Source organism: Cyphomyrmex costatus, unplaced genomic scaffold (genome assembly GCF_001594065.2).
Source record: "Cyphomyrmex costatus isolate MS0001 unplaced genomic scaffold, Ccosl1.0 scaffold281, whole genome shotgun sequence".
Classification (NCBI taxonomy): Eukaryota; Metazoa; Arthropoda; class Insecta; order Hymenoptera; family Formicidae; genus Cyphomyrmex; species Cyphomyrmex costatus.
The window spans coordinates 1,155,133-1,175,219 of record NW_017276922.1 but is presented as its reverse complement, the minus strand read 5'-3'; the positions used below and the strand labels follow the sequence as shown (position 1 = coordinate 1,175,219).

General features: G+C 34.8%; 1 protein-coding gene across 1 annotated transcript in view; it reads right to left on the bottom strand.

Moving 5' to 3' along the window:
* Positions 1-19,703, bottom strand: part of LOC108775010 (homeobox protein aristaless) — a 128,908-nt gene extending 109,205 nt beyond the window's left edge. Inside the window, exon 1 of the mRNA XM_018541278.1 lies at positions 19,556-19,703. Within this exon, the coding sequence (XP_018396780.1) occupies positions 19,556-19,703 (148 nt within the window). The remainder of the gene's footprint in view (positions 1-19,555) is intronic.
* Positions 19,704-20,087: the final 384 nt, after the last annotated feature.

Below are 20,087 nucleotides of genomic sequence, written 5' to 3'. Positions count from 1 at the left end.
ATCTGATTGACATTGTTTTGTTGTTTATTTTCTTAATTTCAGATATAGAATCAAGTGATAAAATTTCGAACAAGTACACTTCTAAACTAGATAAAGAAATAAAAAAGATTTCAACCCCATTTGTCGAAGTTTAAATTTGGCATTTTTGTGTTTCATGTATTGATACTTTGGTATTCTCTACTCTACACAATGAGATTAGTGTTACAAACTTGAAATCGGATTCGAATTTTATTTCGTTCAGAATTATTTGAAATTATGCCAACTTATTTTATTGAATCGTATTTAAAAAATCATTAGATATTAATTTTTTAAGAATGACCTCCACCTTGAAAATATGAATAATTTTGTGTCATTGAAAATACTTTTACCTAATAGTCCTTTATATATACTTATGGGCAATTTCTTCACTTCCAGATAAATTGCGGATAACTTTACCCAGGAGATATCCATTATATTCTAGGAGATATCTCGTAGATAAAAATTATCTAAATGTGGAGAAATTGGGCATTAGAGATCAAGATATCATGTATTGAATCTTTCGGAATTCTGTTAACTAACAACGACAGACGCAATTTTCCATTCAGAAATTCGCACAATAATGTTACGAACCAAAATTACTATCAACGCGCGTCTTTCACGCCTAACAATCGATATTCATGTTCATGACGCGCCGTACGCACACTGCGTGTTACCAGTGGCAAATAGATTCGTAAGTAGCGAAGCGTATCGCACGCTGCATCTCACGTGCACTACGCGCTCGCGAGCACGGGCGCGGATGCACGCATCGCACGCGCGCGTGCACGCATACATCGCGCGGGCGGAGCCGCTGCGTTCGGCCTCTTTGAACCCCCCTGCGTGCGTAACTCGTGTAGCCGGTACTCTACGCAGCGCACACGCCGCGCACCGCGTCTCGTTACACGACGCTTCAGACTGAGGACTCCGATAACGATAATTAATGTTGCACCGCGTTGATTATGCCGCACGCGATACACGTCCGCCCCCTCTTCCATCGTTTCCTCTCTCTCTCTTCCCTCTCCTACCTCTTTCTTGTTGCTAATTCATGCTTTTTCGCTATGATACACTTTATCCTCATTTGCCGCTCTCATCTGAAACACACTTTGTAGAGAGAAAATTTACCGTAATCGGTTATCAAGTGTCTATAAAAATGTCAAAACGTTTAAAAAGCGTTAATCAAAGGAATCTTTTGTAAACCTTAGAATTTAATATATATATATATATATATAAGCAATATATATTATTAAAATAATTTAAAATTATTATAGATTTATTAATTTTAAACTTTGATTGCTGTATAATTTTGAAAGGATTTTTTTTTTTTACATCAAAGGAAAGATTTTCTTTAAAACCTGTGAGTGTGGTATCCTTGACTTCAGAATTCGTGGAAGAATCGCGCGTTGTCGAGATCACCCAGAACACCGAGATAAGAAACGACTAGTCGACCATCAAGGTCGCGAAGGATATTGAAGAGATATTCATTATTAACAAGGCGACGCCGCGCCGAGACGATACGATAAGTTCCGATGAGTGGCTTCAAAAATCCAAATCGGACGAGCAACCGCGGCGTTGTTTCTCCGTTTCGTCGTCGCGCCATCATCGATGCGAAATTAATCATGCGAGTCGAGTTCGGGGAATCCATTAAGGCCAAGTTCGGCGACCCGGCAGGACATAACCATATTGGCCGATATCGTCATTAAGAATCTTAACACGGGGGTCTCGTAATAGTATGGCACTCATCAAGTGCGATTGTGCATCCCCTAAAATGAAGTTAATCAAGACCACCTACTTTTTTTTTTTTTTTTTTTTTTTTTTTTTTACAAAGCAAATGGAAGTGCGAACGAATTATCTTTCAATTTCTTACATTATTAATGCAAAAAATATTAATTTGCAGATATAAAACGAAATAATAAATTGGATTTTGTATCAGGATACTCTTATTTAATCTAATTTTGTATAATCTTCATACAAGATATTTATTTCAAATTTTAACTTTCACTTAATATTGAATATTTATTCCAATTGTTGTGTAAGCATTAAAATTGTAAGATTAGATGTTGTAAATATATTTATATTTATGAATATAATTTATATACTCTAATAAATATGGATGTGGATTTAACATATTATATATACGATATATGTGTATACATATCATACACATACTCTACACCATGGTGAAATTAAATAAGATGTTGTATTTCACATAATATGGTGGTGGCCAATCAAAATCAGCTCTAAATGCTAGTACGATTTTAATTTTTTTACAATATGAAGCATATAATAACTATAATGTATTTAATGTCAATTGCATTTAGAGCCAAAATGCGTGGACGCCATTATTTTAAAATTAGCATCTCATTTACCTAATTATATTATAATAATATTATATTATAATAATATTTCATTTATATTTTTTATATTTTTTAAGATATCACACACGACTCAAAGTATATAAATATATATCTTTAATTTATTACTTACTAAAGTATTCTCAATTTCAATTCTGACAGAATAGTTGCGAGATATGAAGGTCGCGATATCTATATACTGAGAATTAAATCAAGGTAGACCATTTCTTATGTGGCAGTGCTGCATTCACGGCTCGATCGGTTTATATCGTCGAATTAAAACTTGAAAACACATCGTGCTAAGTTGTATGATTAACATGATTAATTGTGTTCGTTCACTCATAATAAATGCTGTTTGCAATCGACAATTGCTCTCGTTTACGCTGTCCTAATCTAAATTTATACGAAATACTGCTTTGTCGATTCCTCTCTCGTGGATGTTACATTAGTAAACCATCGTCTTAATTGTTTTCCCTCATCGGTGTAGGAGAAAAACTCGAATTTGTTTTTTAAAAATGCAGCTAATTTATCCAATCAGAAGGTCAAGTCGTTTTGTTAACAAAACGAACAAGGTTATTGATGGAAATTATTAACGAACAACCGAGAGATAATTTCACTATTTATACATTATTTTTTACTTGATTTTTTATGACATGATTTATATTTTATTGTATAAAACCTTTTTATAAATTTTTCTTAGAAAAAATAAATTCGTTTTACAATAAAATATATTATTTATTGTTAAATAAAGATTTTACACGTAAGATTTTTAAGGTTTAGGTTTTAAATTTACTTTTAGTAATTCGTTTTAAATATTTTACTTAAATGTAAGATTATGTATCAGATCGGCAACGCAAATGTTTCAGTGCAATATAATATGTACATTTGTTAACACAGCGAGAATACATTAACATTTGTTTTCATTTCTTCGTAAAAAATATATACGTTAAGATTATTCTACTTTTTATTCGAATATGGGTTTTAGCAGTGGGTATTATCACATGCGTTCCTTTTGCCATGTAAATAATTTTCCATTGCAATGAGAGAAGTAGTATATTATGCTTTCTTAGATGACTTATTCAGCAGGAATTTTTAACGTTAAAATTAGCGCTTAAGTTACGAGGTAATTAAAAGTCGTGAACTGTTTGCGACTAATGCGTTAATAGATTCTGCGACTTTTAGTTTCTTGCCTTTTCCGCTTTCTTGTCAGTCTCTAAGTTCAGAAGAATATTTTTCCCAATCTTGTTTGCTTATCACAACATTTCAATAATTTTCCATTTACACGTTAACTTTTGAGGTATCCATTTAAACATTCGCAATCTGTGAAAGTACTCTCATAATTTTGAAATATGTGTTATGGATAGAACGTGATAAAAAAAGACGTGGAAAAAAATTTCTGAATACAATACATTATCTTTGTTATCTGTGCAACGCGTTTAGATTCTTAGGAAGAAATTTCCAAACAAAAGAGACCTTGTTATTGTCGACTTATGAATAGCAGACTACTTGCAGCAGACTACTATATGAATGGACCTTCCAACAATTTAATTACAAATATCTTTTCGTTGCTGATGTGTGTATTTAAGTGGCAAGTAGTCGACTTAAAATAAAGAAGAACAAGACAAAGCTCAGATAAGAACTCTAATAGTTTTTGACTTATAATTTTATATGAATACTAAGTTATCCGATTAACATTTCGTGATTCATATTTACTTTAATAGAGCATACGTTAAGAAATAAAAATACAGAATACATCCAAAGGTGAATTGGTGTATTAATAATAACAAAAAATTTTATTATTATTAATTAGGGAAGAATATATTGAAAAAGTCAGAAGAATGAATGCAATGCCTGTTCAACATATTGTTAGTATCAATTCGTTAAGTGGAACTTATTTTTGTACAATATACATATTTAAACAATAATATATTTGAGCACAAGCTATATATTTAAGCAAAAATGGCATTCACTTAAAATGCATAATCATAAGTACTTATAATACTAATATAATAGTTAAACTTCCAAATACAGATAGCGCGTAAAGTAAAACTATCTAGAAGTAATAAATTAAACTGACATAATAGTCGATATAAAAGCATTCTACAGATATGACTTTAATACTATCCTATATAAGTGCCGTGCAGTCAATTAAATTTTCATATGGTTGAAACCAGATTTTTATCCCAGTGCTAAATCGCCCATGCAAAATTTAATACCTGTAAAGTAAAAAATTTTAGATAAGAGCACGATAGTATGGCATTATTTCATGAATACAATTTATAGTCAATACTACAATATTTAGATTAGAAAGTTAAGTGACTAATGTACGTGTTGACATATTGGAAAGAAATCCATGCAGTTACTTAAACGTGTATTATTAGTATTATTAATGTCATACAGCTAATTTTTGTTTTTTTTTGTACAGTAATTTCTGGTTGTACAGTGATTATTTTTACGTATCTTGATACGTAATGAAAAAATTTATTAAAAGTGACAGGTCATCCTAAAAAAAGCAAGTGTTTTATTTTTATGAAATCACTTATATACGTAATGCACAAAAATATCATGTTTTGACACATTTGCTAAACTTGTTAAAACATTGAACATAGCATTTTTTGATGTGCCGTTTAGCTGTATAAAAATACGTAACATATGTCTCCGTATACATATGGAATCATTTAAAGCAACATGTCTTCGATAAAGGATTTATTTCTCTGTTGTTTAAATATCTCTGTTGTTATTTGATTTAAATAGTAAAGAGATAAGCAGCTTCTTTGACTAAAACTATTGGTTTTGAATTATCTTAGCATTAATTACGCATAAGTAATTAAAATATCTTACAATGCTTCGAAACGATAAATTTCCGTATGCGATAACTGTAATATTTGAATATGAATGAGCTCGTTCTGTTTAGGTCAAATGACTTGCAAGAAAATTTCTAAAAAATATTTTATTTAAGATTTTATACACGCATGCCTAAACCAGTTGATATACTAATTTCATATTATTCTTTATCTATAACTCAGTGAAATAAGAAATCTCACACAGAAATAGAAATTTAATATTATCATTTCAAAAAAATACTTAGACATTAAAAAATTCGGTTAATATTTATGTCATATTGATATGGTAATATTTTAATTTTGTATTTTGATATTATAATTTCTTTAAAAAATCAATATAATTTTTTTTCTTTGCAATATGTAATTACCTATTTTGAATATCGCATTATCATAAAGTGTTCATAACTAAAGAAAAGAATTTTTTGCTTATATCAACTTTTTAATATTAATTATTTCAAAGAATAATAAATAAAATAAATAATCAATATGTACGTAAATAAAATAATAATTTTCCTTTAACCTCAAAAAGTAAATAGTTAAATAAAAACAATTAAGATTCTGTAGTAAGTATTTTCACGAATTAATTGTTCACTTTTTAAAATGAAGAATGAAATACTGCTATCTATTAAGTTAACAGCTTCGTTGTATACGCTTCGTGAATATACGCAAATTGTACACGTATCTAAGCATTTTTGACGTTCTATCAGGGAGAGGTTATTATCAGGAACGAAAGTAGCAGGATGACTTCGTGGTAGGCCTCTCTATCTTAACCAAATTTACGGAAAACACTCAGCCCGGAGGCCACCGTCGCCAAGATCCCTGTCCTGCCACTGGCGAATGATCGGTATTTCTGGCATCCTTTCTCTCTTTCTCTTTTCTTCCTTTAGAGACTTGCAACCTTAGGTCCTAACTCCACGAGCGTGTTAAACTCGTGTTTCCTAATGGATTCTCGGAATCGCGTCATGATCGTCTCCAATCACTCGAGTCCTGTACCTGCGGCCTGCCCTTTCCCTCTCGCTCCTCTGATTCACGACGTGAGCGAGATTGAATTATTCTTACGCAATGCACTTTAATCTGCAACACGACTTGGTACGGGGATAGTCCGCAATATATTTGATTCGAATTAATTGCACGATTATAATGTTATTGTGATATATGTATATTTATTGCATGATAAAATGTATTTGGTTCACTGTAAGGATAATAATATCTTATCACGTAAATATCAAGAACAAATTCCGTGACTTCGTTACCATCTCACACAATATTGTTATCATAAATTTTCGATAAAGAAATTAACTATATATATATATATATAGCTAGAATTAAATAAAAAATTTATTCTACGCTTGGAAAATCAACTCATGCGAGTTATTTCTTTGTTTGAAGTTTTGTCAAAGTTAACTGGATCAAAATGAAGAAAAATACACAGGTACTGTACGCAAATAATAATTATTTGTTTCAAATGTTTTAAAAAGTCATATGTCCGCAAATCTATCATAAGTTCATTACAAGTATCAAATTTATTCAAAATGTATCCTGAATGTATATAGAATAAGTTTAATATTTCAATCAGGAGTATTAAATTAAAACAAATTCGATTTGATCGAAATAAGAGAGTACACTTTAAGATTATTATCAAGAAAATATTTTTATTAAAGATAATCGTCACTTAAAAGAAAGAGAGTAAACAATCACTCTTCTTAGCAACAAAGTGATATTTTTCTGAGTGTGATGTGGAGATTGTTACAGATTCACGTTTCACGCAGAAAATGCGTTATTGCAAGTGCGGTTTGTTAATCTTACTCGCCGTTCTTCGTCTCATCGTTTCTGGTGTGGTCTCATGTAGCCCCGCTTCTCGTTCTCTGTTGCTGACGCGGAACTAATGGCGATACTGCGGCAGTAACGAAAGACGATGACAACAGTGACAAAGAACTTTCAGTGCCTCCTCCGAGTATACAGATCACCGCGCAGTCGAGCTGCGACGAGGGCTATATGGCGACCCGATAAAATGAATCGTCGCGGTGCACTGTTCACCGGCGACGTAACACCTGTGTTCGTTGTGGATGATTAGCGGACAGACAGGTTGCGAGAAATTGAAACTTTTAATCGACGTAATAGGAGAGAAAACTATCGTTCCAGTTAAGGGGATGCTGGAGAGAGACCAAATTAACAAGATGGTGGACTTTGTATAAAATGTCTACTGCATCACTTCTTAATTTTGCATCTACTTCAATCTTATAAAAGAACGGAATAAAAGAATTTTTTATTTCGTTCAGTTAATTCAGAGATTTTTATGCTATAATGTCGATAATTTAATCACTCTAGCAATCCAGTATTCCCTTAATCATCGTATTGTAAAAATGAGTTAATACGCATAAGATTAAAAGAGAAACGTGCACATAGTCGGATAATGAAACTGATAATATAAAACTTTATATTGATTCTTCAAAATCTGTAACACACTGACGTTGAAACTGTAAGAATTAACTCTTTCCATTTATGTTAATTTAAAGTCACTAAACATAAACACTATTAATTTACGAATTTAATTAGTAATTTTCAATTAAACGATTAAATTTACAAATATGCATTACATTATGATACATAGAATATAGTAATGTAACTATATTTTAGTAAGAGTAATTCAAACTTGCAGTGTATGATATAAAGAAAATTAAATTGTTCGACATTTTTTACAAAGAGATTTATAATTATGTGAATCCAATAAATTCAATGTTAACTGTGGAGAGTTAAAGTTATTTAACGTAGATGGATTCATATTTGTATTTAAATTACATTTAGTTAAAAATCATTACAAAAATTGATTATACAAAAATTGAAAATTTGTTAAACTCTTAAATTTTTTATATAATTCATATTTAAAACAAAATACTTTTTCCGTTGTTATTGAATATCATGATATTAATTTTGATAGATAGCTTTCTATTATTTTTTACTTAATCATACTGAGATTCCTTTTTTAATCCGTGGATATTACAGCCCAACACGATCGTTCTTTGTGAATTACGATCGTGCCTGGCAAACTCGTGCGGTCGTAAATATCTTCTCCTCCTGAATGAGTAAAATAAAGCCGACGGGACACGAAAACAAACACCCGTCGAACAGACGAAACGATCACGAGGAAAAATAAAAAGAGTAAGTTCGAAGAGAAGAAGCGATCAAGTGCAATTGAAACGATCTGCCGGCTCGACCGATTTACAAGCGGCAGAAAAGAAATGGCTGTCTGATTCATCGAAGCGGATCGACAATGTAAGAAGAAACGATAAAAGATCCGGAATAAAAACGATATAAAAGTTGCAAATTCATAAATAGACACATTCGATATCTTCTTCTATCTGGTTAAGAACAATAAAGGAATATTACTAGAATTTTTTATTCGAATTTTTAACACGCTCTCTCTCTTTTATCTATTACTTTCACTGGGACAGAAAAAATTAATTTTTGACATTATATATTGATTGTATCTTAAATTATACGTGCCTCACGCGATAAATGAGACAAGAATAATAATTTGTATCCCGGAATAGCAGTTTTACGCTTGCTATTTCGATTTAGAATCTTCGCTTCACACGCGTATCGCATCAAAATAATGCCGAAACTTGGAAGCGATGGATATCTTTACATTCTATCTCGATGTGTTACGCCGCGGGTTCTTTCCTCGTATTTTCTCAAGATGGGAGGTAATTTCGGCTGTAATTTCGCCGGTCATTAAGACACACACCTGCCGATAATCTAAGTAATCCCTTAGTATAGCTAGATCTGATACGTTAGTAATATTACTGTTATTCGTAATAACGCGTCGCTGCGGCGCTTAATGATATTTTAAATGAGAAATGCAGTTATTCTTCTATTCGTTAACGAATTGTGTATAATTGGAAGCTGACGTAAGTAACTAAATATTTTATATATATATATATATATGTGTATATAATTATAGAAATTTATTGTTTATTACGGTCGATATTTTTATTATGTTAAGTAATAATTATTATTATTAATTATTGTAATTTTCAAAATAGAGTAAAGATGCTAATATTTTGAAAATGTATTAGAATGTACCAACATTTTTATTTCTATAATAATGTATATCATTATACGTAAAGTATTAAAATATTAGCATCTTACATTGAATTGTATAAGCATTGTGCGTTTAATTATTTGCAAATTCTTATTTCTCAGGCGAGATATAATTACTTTTAATAAAATGCAAACATTGCTCAAACAATACTCATATTTCAGTTCAACAATATTCAATATTCGCTTTACAAAAGTAATAATTGAGACAGTTAATTATTTTTTAAATCGTAATTTGTATTTATAAAGGTCGGGATATAAATAAAATTTGACGCGACAGGAACATCCGGCAATTTATCTACATAAGATTGGATAGAGAATAGTACGTTTAACGATGAATGTATTTTTCTTTATAATCTGGACAGACAACTACATCTATTCTTTTTTATTCTTCTATTGCATCGATTTGCTCTATATCAATTAGCAGAATTCTTAATTGGCACTTTGTCCGGATGCGCGTGTCTCTACGTCCCTCCTTCCTCCCCTAACATAGCGTCCCGATTCTGCGGAACAAGTTAACGAGGCGAACATTTTACGTTTGATATTTACTTCGGGCCCGCCTTGGGTCTGGTTTTATTGAGTCATATATCAAAGCTTAGGGCCCTGAAAAAGCGAGAGGAGTAGGAAGACTGGCGCGCACGTTCGAATCAACTGACGAAGTTCTCGCCTTCGTAAGCTCGGGAGTTCGTCGCGTTTTTTCTGCCCGAGCTGTCAGCGAGTCTGCTTTAAATTTCTGATTGAGTCGATAATACTTGCCGGATCGTTTATCATTGTTTAATTTTGTAGAACTTTCTATTACGATATTTCAATCGCACATAGATGTATATATATCAATAATATATTCATTAAACCAGAGAGTGCACTTTTTATGTAATTTTGATTGAGATATTTTACTCATGTAACATATTTATACATATGTTACGTATTATTTAATTAATTTAAAGATCGTCTTTATGATGTATCACATGTCTTAAACGAAATGCAGCGGGGACGCATGGTCCAATTTTCGCGATTCCTCGCTATATGATCGCATTTGAGATTAAAATGTTTCAAACGCGCGCGCGAAAGAGCCAGTTCTAAAACGAGACGAGAGTGGATGAAATCGAGATGATCGTTGCACTCGTCCGCTTCAAAGGGGAGCGTGGGTTTCGGTGCGGCGCGCGCGGCCATGCATTCCAATAAATAACGAAACAAAGGAGCTGCAAGGCCCACCCCGCCCCATCTGGTCCCAGCACCGGGCCCCGGACGCGCCCGCCGCCATATTTACATCCGATAACGAGCCACCGGCAGATATTTACATTTTTAATAGCATAAACCCACAGAGCCCCGGTCGGCTCACTTATGGCAACGCTTTCCTCTCCTTTCTGCTCCCCTTTCCACTCCTCTCCTTACTTCCCCCCCGGCCCTATAGCCGTTCGCCATCAACCAACCCCACCGTCGACGCCATTTATTAGCCTTAATTGATCGAAAGGGGTCTCTCCCACCCTCGCGTACTCCCTTTCCGTCTTCCCCTTTTCCATCTTTCTGTCCGCATCGCGCGAGCCGGTTCGCATTTTTGTCCGAGACGAAATTTCATTAAGCTGCAGTGAGGAAAGGAAACGGGGAAGAGGGGGGAATAAGGGAGTAAGATACGACGGGGCGAGGAAATGAGCCGTTCTTTTCGCCGCGCAGCATATGACGCTGGCGCCTTCATAACGATTAGGACCGTCGGCGAGTTAACAGGTGATACCTATACGGAGATCACCCGTGACCGATCTGTGTTACCCCATCTCGGGATAAACCAAGGGGGGAAACGCGCGCAGGTTTGGTGGAAAATATCTGATTAACAGAGGAAGGTGAGGGAATTCCTGAGTAATTTTCTTACCTCAATTAACTGCGTGTGTACGAGGTATCTTTTAACAACAGCATATCTCTCATATACAAAGTGAATTGAAAGAGCTACAAAATAATTCTCTAGAACGTCCAATACTTAATATTTAAGTGAGGAAATTTTATTAACTGCGTACAAACGTAATGTAATTCTTTCAATTATTTGTACTGTAGGTAAATTTCCGCGATGATATCACATAGAAAATGTAATACCATTATAGCGACAATGGAGCAGTGACACTTGCGAATAAATACCACTTTGCTCGTGAAATATCATCACTTTGATACGCGGCTCACGTTAGAGCAATTAGATTGGTAATTAGGCGATGGTCGTGCACCAAGGAAGCCCAGTCGCCCTTAACTCATTCCAGCCGCAGGAAGTATATCTATCGCAGGTGGGATATAAGTTGTTCGAGTTTGAAGTAAGTTAGTACCGAGAGGGTGGCTGCACCGCTCCAGCTATGGACGAGCCGCGTCCATGGGAGGGGTTAATTGGATGGAGTGTTTGCGCTCGCAATTAGCGATTAGCAATTACTTCTTATGCGAACGGATAGGTAGGAGGGGGGGGGGGGGTTTTGGGAAGGGGGGGGGGGGGGGGGGGGAAGAGGGGCTTTGAGGCTTCGACTGTTTCGGACCGACGGAGCGATTAATGAGCCAATCGGCTAATAACGCGTCACGCAAGAATACGCGGTAACCGTTTGCATCGCGTTGCCGTTTGCGTTGTACGATACTGTGTGTTGCCGTTATTACCGTTCTTTCTCTCTCTTTCCCGGTTCGTGCCGGTTGTTGGCCCTCGCCAACGTCGCCAACTCCCACGAGGACCCTGGGCTCGTTAGCAGATTACGACACTCTCCCGCGTGCGCATTATGCAGGGAGCACTTTAGAGAGCGGAATCAAAATGGCGAGCGCGTGTTAATCCACTTTCCGTGATCAATTGCACAACGATTGACAAATACTTTCCTCGAAAAGTATCGCAAAAACAGTGTATTTGCGGGACTAAATAATGTACTTACAGTAGGTAAATTCTACACAGAAAGATGTCTCACACATCTTTATTGTAAAGAGACTCTCGTATATTTTTATTACTAATTCTTATAAATGCCTATCAGAAAAGAAAGTTTTTAATAAATCATTTATTCTAATAGTATCAATTAAATATTTTAATATAAAAATATGTTTATTTGTGTGATACAAGAACCATATTAATTTGATTTAATAATCATATCTTTGGGTAAATATTTATTTATTGTAAAAAATATTTTTAGTTGGCACTGTTCAAATAAATATTTATTAAAATTTAATACATTTCTTTTTAGTCTGGTAATTTTATTCTTCAGTGAAAGTATTTTTTGCTTAATACGTATCCAGTTACATGCAAATTCAATTTATTAATTGCTTTATTGTACGAAGCGCTCAATACTTAGTCAATGACTCAGAGTTTCTACAAAATGCCTTATCAGATTTACACGGTAATATCGAGCTCATTGGGGTGTAGAATCACTGGCTGGAGGTTTGCGCGGGATGTCCGCGACTCCCCATGCAGCCTGTACTCCGATAATTGGTCTTACGAGCCGCCATTTAATAAATAACCGAGACAAACGATCGCCACGCGATCATACGTTAAGATCATTCGTAGCGTCGCTCTTCGTTTACCCCGCCAGTCCAATAAATTCTCGCAATACTTCGCAAATCATGTCGGGTCTCGCACGTTCGGCGGAGGGTTGCGCGATGCTCGAGAGGCTCGTGATGGTACCATGGCGACGCCCGCGAGAGGAGCAGCCGCGAATTTCTCGGAACATACCCAGCCTACGTGAAATATGTATATACACACGTACTTACGTTTATGTGTGGAAGACTCGGCGCGGGATAAAGCTCCGCTAATTGGTGGCGAGGACGAGCGGTGGTGAACGCCTTGCACCACCACCGGCTGGCTCCGCGGCCCGCGTAATTCCGACTAATTTATTTGATTGCGCCAGCATGCCCGACTCTCTTCGTCGTAATAAGACTCGTCTCTGCCCTACCTGCCGCCCCGCCCGGGCCCAACCCCTGCCGCCAAGAAAGTAAAGAAATGCCCGCCCGCGTTCGATCTTCGATATGAAGTTTCGAGTTCCATCCTTGAGTTTCATCGTATCGCGCGCGAACGCCATTTACACGACTCGCGAACAGCTCGGTGCGATTAATTAATAAATTCGTGACTCGTGAGCCTCGACGAAACATATATTTTTCTAAGATAAAATCTATTTTTACAGAAAATGAAATAGAGATAGCGAGTTAATGTTAATCTTGTGAGTCATAATCAATATAGGTGTCAACATTTTTTTGCATCTCGGTATGTCAATTTCATGTTGGCCCTTTTTTAACATTTTCTTTCCATAATTACAAACGTTGTTTAATTTTTGATTCGTCGACTCTTGTCACGTTTATTGCTAGGTGCATAATACTCAATATCACAGTTTCATATTTATATAATTTTAATTTCAATGTTGAGAGAGTCTAATACACCTGAGATAAAGCTAACGATAAATCGTAATTTCAAGTTACCGTTGATTTCAATATGGAAATTACACTGTGAGGTTTCATATCTTTCAAACCAATTTTCCTTTTCTTAATCTTCGAATTATTTTTACAAAATTAATTTTATTTATTTATAAAATACGCGATTTTGAGAAATAGTGATCTTGCAGTTCCAATTATTCCTTCCTTTCTTCGATAATCGACGAAAGCGCAGATTCTCGCAGGTTCTCTCGGAGTACCTTAACAGCTCCTTAACGAGGATCAAAGGCACGATATCCTCGTGTCGTCGCGCATGCGGACCCACGCGAGTGCGCGTGTGTGGGTTTCAGATGCGCTGTAGGAACCCTTAATAACAATGTCGCTCGCAGTTAGTACATGGGCGGTAGGTTAGTTAGCTGAGACCGCAGATGTTCGGCGTTTGAGCAAGAAGGGACAGAGAAAGAGCGGAGGGGTGAGGGACGAACGCTAATAAAACACAATTAGCGGACCGACCAATCAGCGGTCGACGCGGCACCGTATACGCACGTGTAAAACCCGCGCGGCATTATTTACAGCCCGCCCGACGCGTATTATTGGCAGGGACTCTCTTTGTTTTTTGCAATTAGCAGCGCGGTGTTGCAGGAACTCGTGGAAGTTGACGTTGAAATTTTTGACAGTCCCTTTGAGGCTCATCTTCGAGAACACTTCTTGGACTTGCCTAGCTTTTAGAAACATCTGAGGACATCCAGTTGTAAGTTATCATGAGCTCGATGCATCTTTCACAATAATAAGGAAACTAAGCTATTTTTTACGATACACATTCATACACTAATCAGTAAAATTTTTATCCCATCTATTCTCTGTGAAATATTTAAAATGTTATAATATTTTTCTATCAAGCATCTTTAATGGAGGAACAATTAGAAATAGCTTATGTGATAAGACGATTTAATTATTTACTTAGAAAGAAACGAAATGTCTTCTCTGGAAATGTAAGTATATATGTTTGAAAAAGAACGAGCGTCAATTGTTTGATAACGTGCTATAAAATGATTTAATGTAATTGGTCCATTTACTTTAAAAACGTATGAAAGAAATTATGATATGTATTACGCTAATCATTTTTCCTATAACGTTTACATTCAATTATACGTTAATTACGAGATGTAGTGCGATGACTTTGTGAGATTACAAGCCTCGATTAATAGTCCTGTTGATCGATCTGCAAATTTAATTCGTGCGCCATAGATTACGGCTTGTCGTGCACTTATAAACCATGTCGGATGATTATATCTTTAGCGATGCTGTCAATCGTGCAGCGTTCAATGAATAATTCTAATAGCATACAATACTATTTTTATTTATTACTTCCAGTAACACGAAATAACAAGTTCCCATTTTTTAGTTGCTTTTCTTATTTAATAGATAAATTTATTACGTTTGTTTTTCTACAATTACATCAAGAGAATAAATATTTTATTGATTTATTGAAATTATCGCTTTTTAACTAGATTAATGAATATAATAAAATAATGACATAATAACCTCATTCTGGTGAAAAAAAAAGAGATTTGTATTGAAGAATACTAACACAAAAAATTCTCATAAATATGTTTTAAACGGCTGGTTTCAAACGATAAAAGTTTCGTAATTTTATGCAATTATACTGCAATCACTAATTTGAATGGAGAATTTGTGAGCACGGGGGGTTGTAACGTTTCCAGAACGATGAAATTTTAAACGCGAGGGTGGGTCATTTCCGTAATGGGATAACGGGAACTGATGGGAGGATATAAAGACGTAGCTTACCCGCAGGGAACATCAACCCTCGCTCGTGAAAGCCAATCGAGCACGAACAACCACCCTAATCGCGGAGCGCCATTGGCTCGGAGTTACTCCAATTCTATTACACCTTCTGTCATGGCCATTTATAGCGTTTAATCGACCAGACCGGATCGTAATATGGCGGCGATAAACCCCCGGTTGAGCCATGCACATGCCATCTCACCCCCGAGATATTTCTATTTCGTTAAATAGAAAAGTCAGCATTTGCAGTTTCGGGGTAATCGCGAACGCAAGAGTACTCTTTAAATACCTTAAATCACATTTAATTTCCATTTTGCATTATACTTTTTGTTAATTATCTGAAATAAATTTTTAGGAAGAGAAACAACGTAATTGATGTTTTAAATTTAACGAGAAATTTAATAATAAAGACCAAGACGTTACTGCGTTTTAATTGTAATTATTGTAAACTTCATAACATTATATCAGCAATTATAAAAAGTTTTAAAATGTATATATTATAATATTATAAAAAATAAAATCGCGTGGCATTAATACGGCGATAAATACTTTTTGACAGATTTCTAAAATGTTAAAATAATATCATCAACCAATCGGATAATTCAAACTTTCAGGTTGAAATAAATATTCTTTTATCAACTCTGACAGTAATTATCGCGGTAAAAGTAACTTTTTAAAACTATTTTATTCGCTGTACCGCGGTATTGTTAAGCCAACTACTTGAGCTCGCTTATCTATGCGTCTGCACGGTGGGTAATTATTTATACCCATTTTTAAATATTTACCTACAAAGTACGCAAGAGAGTACGCTAATAATACCCGTGCGGCATTAATGTGGCGATAATTATACGGTTCTGTCCTCTTTCGGAACGTCGATGACAAAGTAAACTGAAAAAAAATTTACAATTGTATGCGGAAATTGTCTTAAGTAATAATAACCGCTTGGTGCTCTATTTTTATTTTATAATAATTAATATATTATATATTGGTTTTTTTTTTTAATAAGAAAATTTAAATCTAAGAAAATATCTAAATGCCCAAGCAAGATAATAAATGATAGCAGTGTTCTTCTTGAGTAATAACGATTATCTTTTATTATAAGATACAATTTTCACGTGTCTGTTTGCTGTCGAGCAGAATTCGTTAATTCCTTGGCGCAACTATATTAGATTAGCAATTCTTATTTTATTCGTGCTTATCTATTTGCAACATAATTCATTTTACGTATCGGGTGTGTGTAGCGTAAGCAAGCAAACCTGAATGTAAGACGAGACGCATCCCAATTTTTCGGAACAAAGGAAGAGTATACAAGAATAATGTAATTACATAAACACAACACACACGTATCACATGCGATAATGAATAACGAAGCATACAAATCAATATGTATTTTTATCAGTTATTAACCAAATAAAGTCTTTGCGCTATTATGCATAATTTTTCGACTTCGCCGACTAGATGCGGTGCTTGTCGCGACTCCCTGACAATTGATACCGCGCGTCTGCGTTCCATTACGTTGCGTGCGCGTAATGTTAATTTGTTAATCAACGCGCTATCTTGTTAATTATCCGATAACAAGCCGATAGTTTATAGAGTCACTGGGAGAATGAGATTCCATTATCGTGCGAGCTCGTTTCGCTTTATCGGCTGACGACTAAATGGTAATTCGCTATTTATTCGTTGCAAGAAATGCGCGTTATCGTAGCCAGGCAGGTATTTTGCATATCGGCCAACTAGAAACTCGGCCGCGATGCAGTGCAGCGTATGGCAGCGTTTTTTCCGTTAATCCACGCTTGTATCGCTTCTCTCGCGACCGCGTTCTGGCGGACGCTCGCGATGCTGCGGCAGTGACGAAATATCCAGAGCGTATCCATTATAATTTGGGATGTATATCTTTAAATCCGCGGAAAAGACGTAATCGTTTGTTCGCAAACGTATCAGTTACATAACGCTTGACAAACAACTATCTTAAATCACTACTTCAATTACTCGAAAAGTAATTACTCTAAAAGTAGACATTTAATTGTTACTTATTTTTAAGTATATAACTATCTTTGAAATCTAGTTTTTCATCGTAACACCGTGGATAACGCAGTTTATATTCTTAAATTATTCTACAATCCGTAATAATTTAAAGTTCATTTATCTAGTAATATGATAAGATTATATATATGGAGAAAACAATTTTGCTATCTGTGAAAAATTTAGAATTTTACAAATCTGAAAATAATTTTGTTGTACTATCGAAATAATTACGTGAGAAAAAATGATGAATAATGCTGCAACAAATTATGACTCCAAACTAAGTTGAAATTTCTGATAAAATTATTTTAAACATATAACAAAATTATTTTCAGATCTTTAACCAGAAAAATTTTAGATCAGCAAAATTGTTCTTTCCGCGTATTAATGGCGAAAGAAATAGATAGGATATAAGTAATACGAGCGATGAGGATGTGAGTTATTATTTTCCAAAATTTTCTGTTTAAGAATAACTTCTGGCAGAGAAGGGCTTACGGGAGTGATGTAATAATTCGTTCTAGAGAGAGAGATCTCTAATTGGGCATCGTTTCAATCACGTATTTATCTACACCGTCGATACGTGTCAGCAATAACGACAGCGATACAGTTTTTGCTAGATCCATGGGCGGACTAATTTCGAGTTAATCGCCGTCTTATCGCGATCTACCGACTTTAAATGCGCCTTAATTAACTCCGCCGCTCTTATAAGGGCGGTCGGTTTTTGCTGAATCTCTGGCACAAAAGGCACTCGTCAGGAAAAAGTAAACCCTGGAACCGCAGTTTCTCAAGCCCCGGAATGTCGTGCGGCTTTGATAGAAGAGGTAACTGATCGTCTCCTCCGAAATCCCGGTGACATGATCGATCTTTCGTTTTTCCAATGTTTCTTCCTGTGGATTTAATGAAAACATTCGCACGCTTCCTTGAACTAATTTTTAGAGTGTTATTATACGCGAAAATATTTATAATCGTCTCAGGAATTACATTATTTTATAAGTCATAAACGAATTGATATATAAGCACTTTCAATCTATAAATATCGTGTTACTTAAAATTTTGTTTGTCTGATATTGTACTTCGTCTATTAAAAATGCCACGTTTAGACGCGTTTATAGAAATTAATAATTTTACGATCACGAGAATTAAACTGTGTGTCTTTTTTAGATCTGCATGAAACGTGACGCGCGAATTCTTTCCCAATCATAAGCGTCACCCTTGATTTGTGTGCAAACATATACAAGAGACTATCATTCAAATTATTTCTATGTATCGCTATAATTACGGATTCCATAGCACCGTATAATCAACACGCAGAATGGATTTTTTATACGGCGACAAATTATATAGATCTACTAATAATTACACTTCCAACTTAATCAACTCAATAATTAACTTGTCTATCGTATGGCCTTAGAATATGATATACCTGTCACCTATCATAAATATAGTCGTTTATTTCTATTTATATAATACTATAAAAGAGAACCAAAGTTCTTATTTTATCTGTCATATATGTATCAATTTTTATATTGTTATTTAATTTCATATGTTGTAACATTTTCGAAAATTACTGTCACTTATAGTCATTATATATTTTTTTGATAATATAGATTTATGTTAGAACTATTATGAGGCATGATATTACGATTGTTAATTGTTTTTATGTCTCAGGATAATTATAGAGTAAAAAAACTACAAACATACTAAAAGAAATAAAAATATATTACAAAAATTTGTAATGAAAATTAATTAATTTATTAATAGAAATTTAAGTTGACTTAATTTCAAGATCTACTTTTAATATTGTTTAATAGATATTAAGATTCATGAGAACGTATCTTTGCGATCTCTTGTATTTCATAATAAAAGTGTACTGCGCAAATATATTTATTTATTTTAGACAAATGCAAAAGTATGTATATAGATATATACTATATATTACACATACACTTCTTACATTTATCTCAAATTCGTCCTTCGAAAGACGAATTTACGACATTATGATCGTTTTGATCGGCGCATAATACATGATGAATTTAAGTGGATTATCTAAAGACTCACTTGACGGGCGTTCGTCATCCTGCGTGGGAAGCTCCGTTTCCTCAACGTCGACGAGGCTGCGTATGCTGAAGACGCTTTTCGCTACTCTAGTCTTCTGTAAATCACCGACGCTTTCCGCGGCCCTTCTGGGCGTCGTGCTGAGATCCATTATTGATAGTTTCACTGTTTTCGCGAACAGGAGTGAACGGGGAAAGGAATTGGAATTTCACGTCCTCTCACCGTACACATCGAGATCGTGTCGTCTCCGTCGTCGACGTTGTCGTCCGCATCTTTGATCTCGTGACTTCATTAACGAATAACAAAACAAATGTTGTCCGCGAGAAAAGCTTCAGTTACCTCACACTTATGAGTCTTTTCAATTTTGCCGATTGTCAATATTCAATGCTTAATCACTCGAAAGAGTAATATATAATTGCAGCTCTAATTGGACGGACTCGATAACAAAATCGTAGGTTACATACTAAGTCGGTCTCTCTATTTATTTTTTATATCTCTATTTTTTCTTTCAAAACATTACGGCGTTCTTATTCGT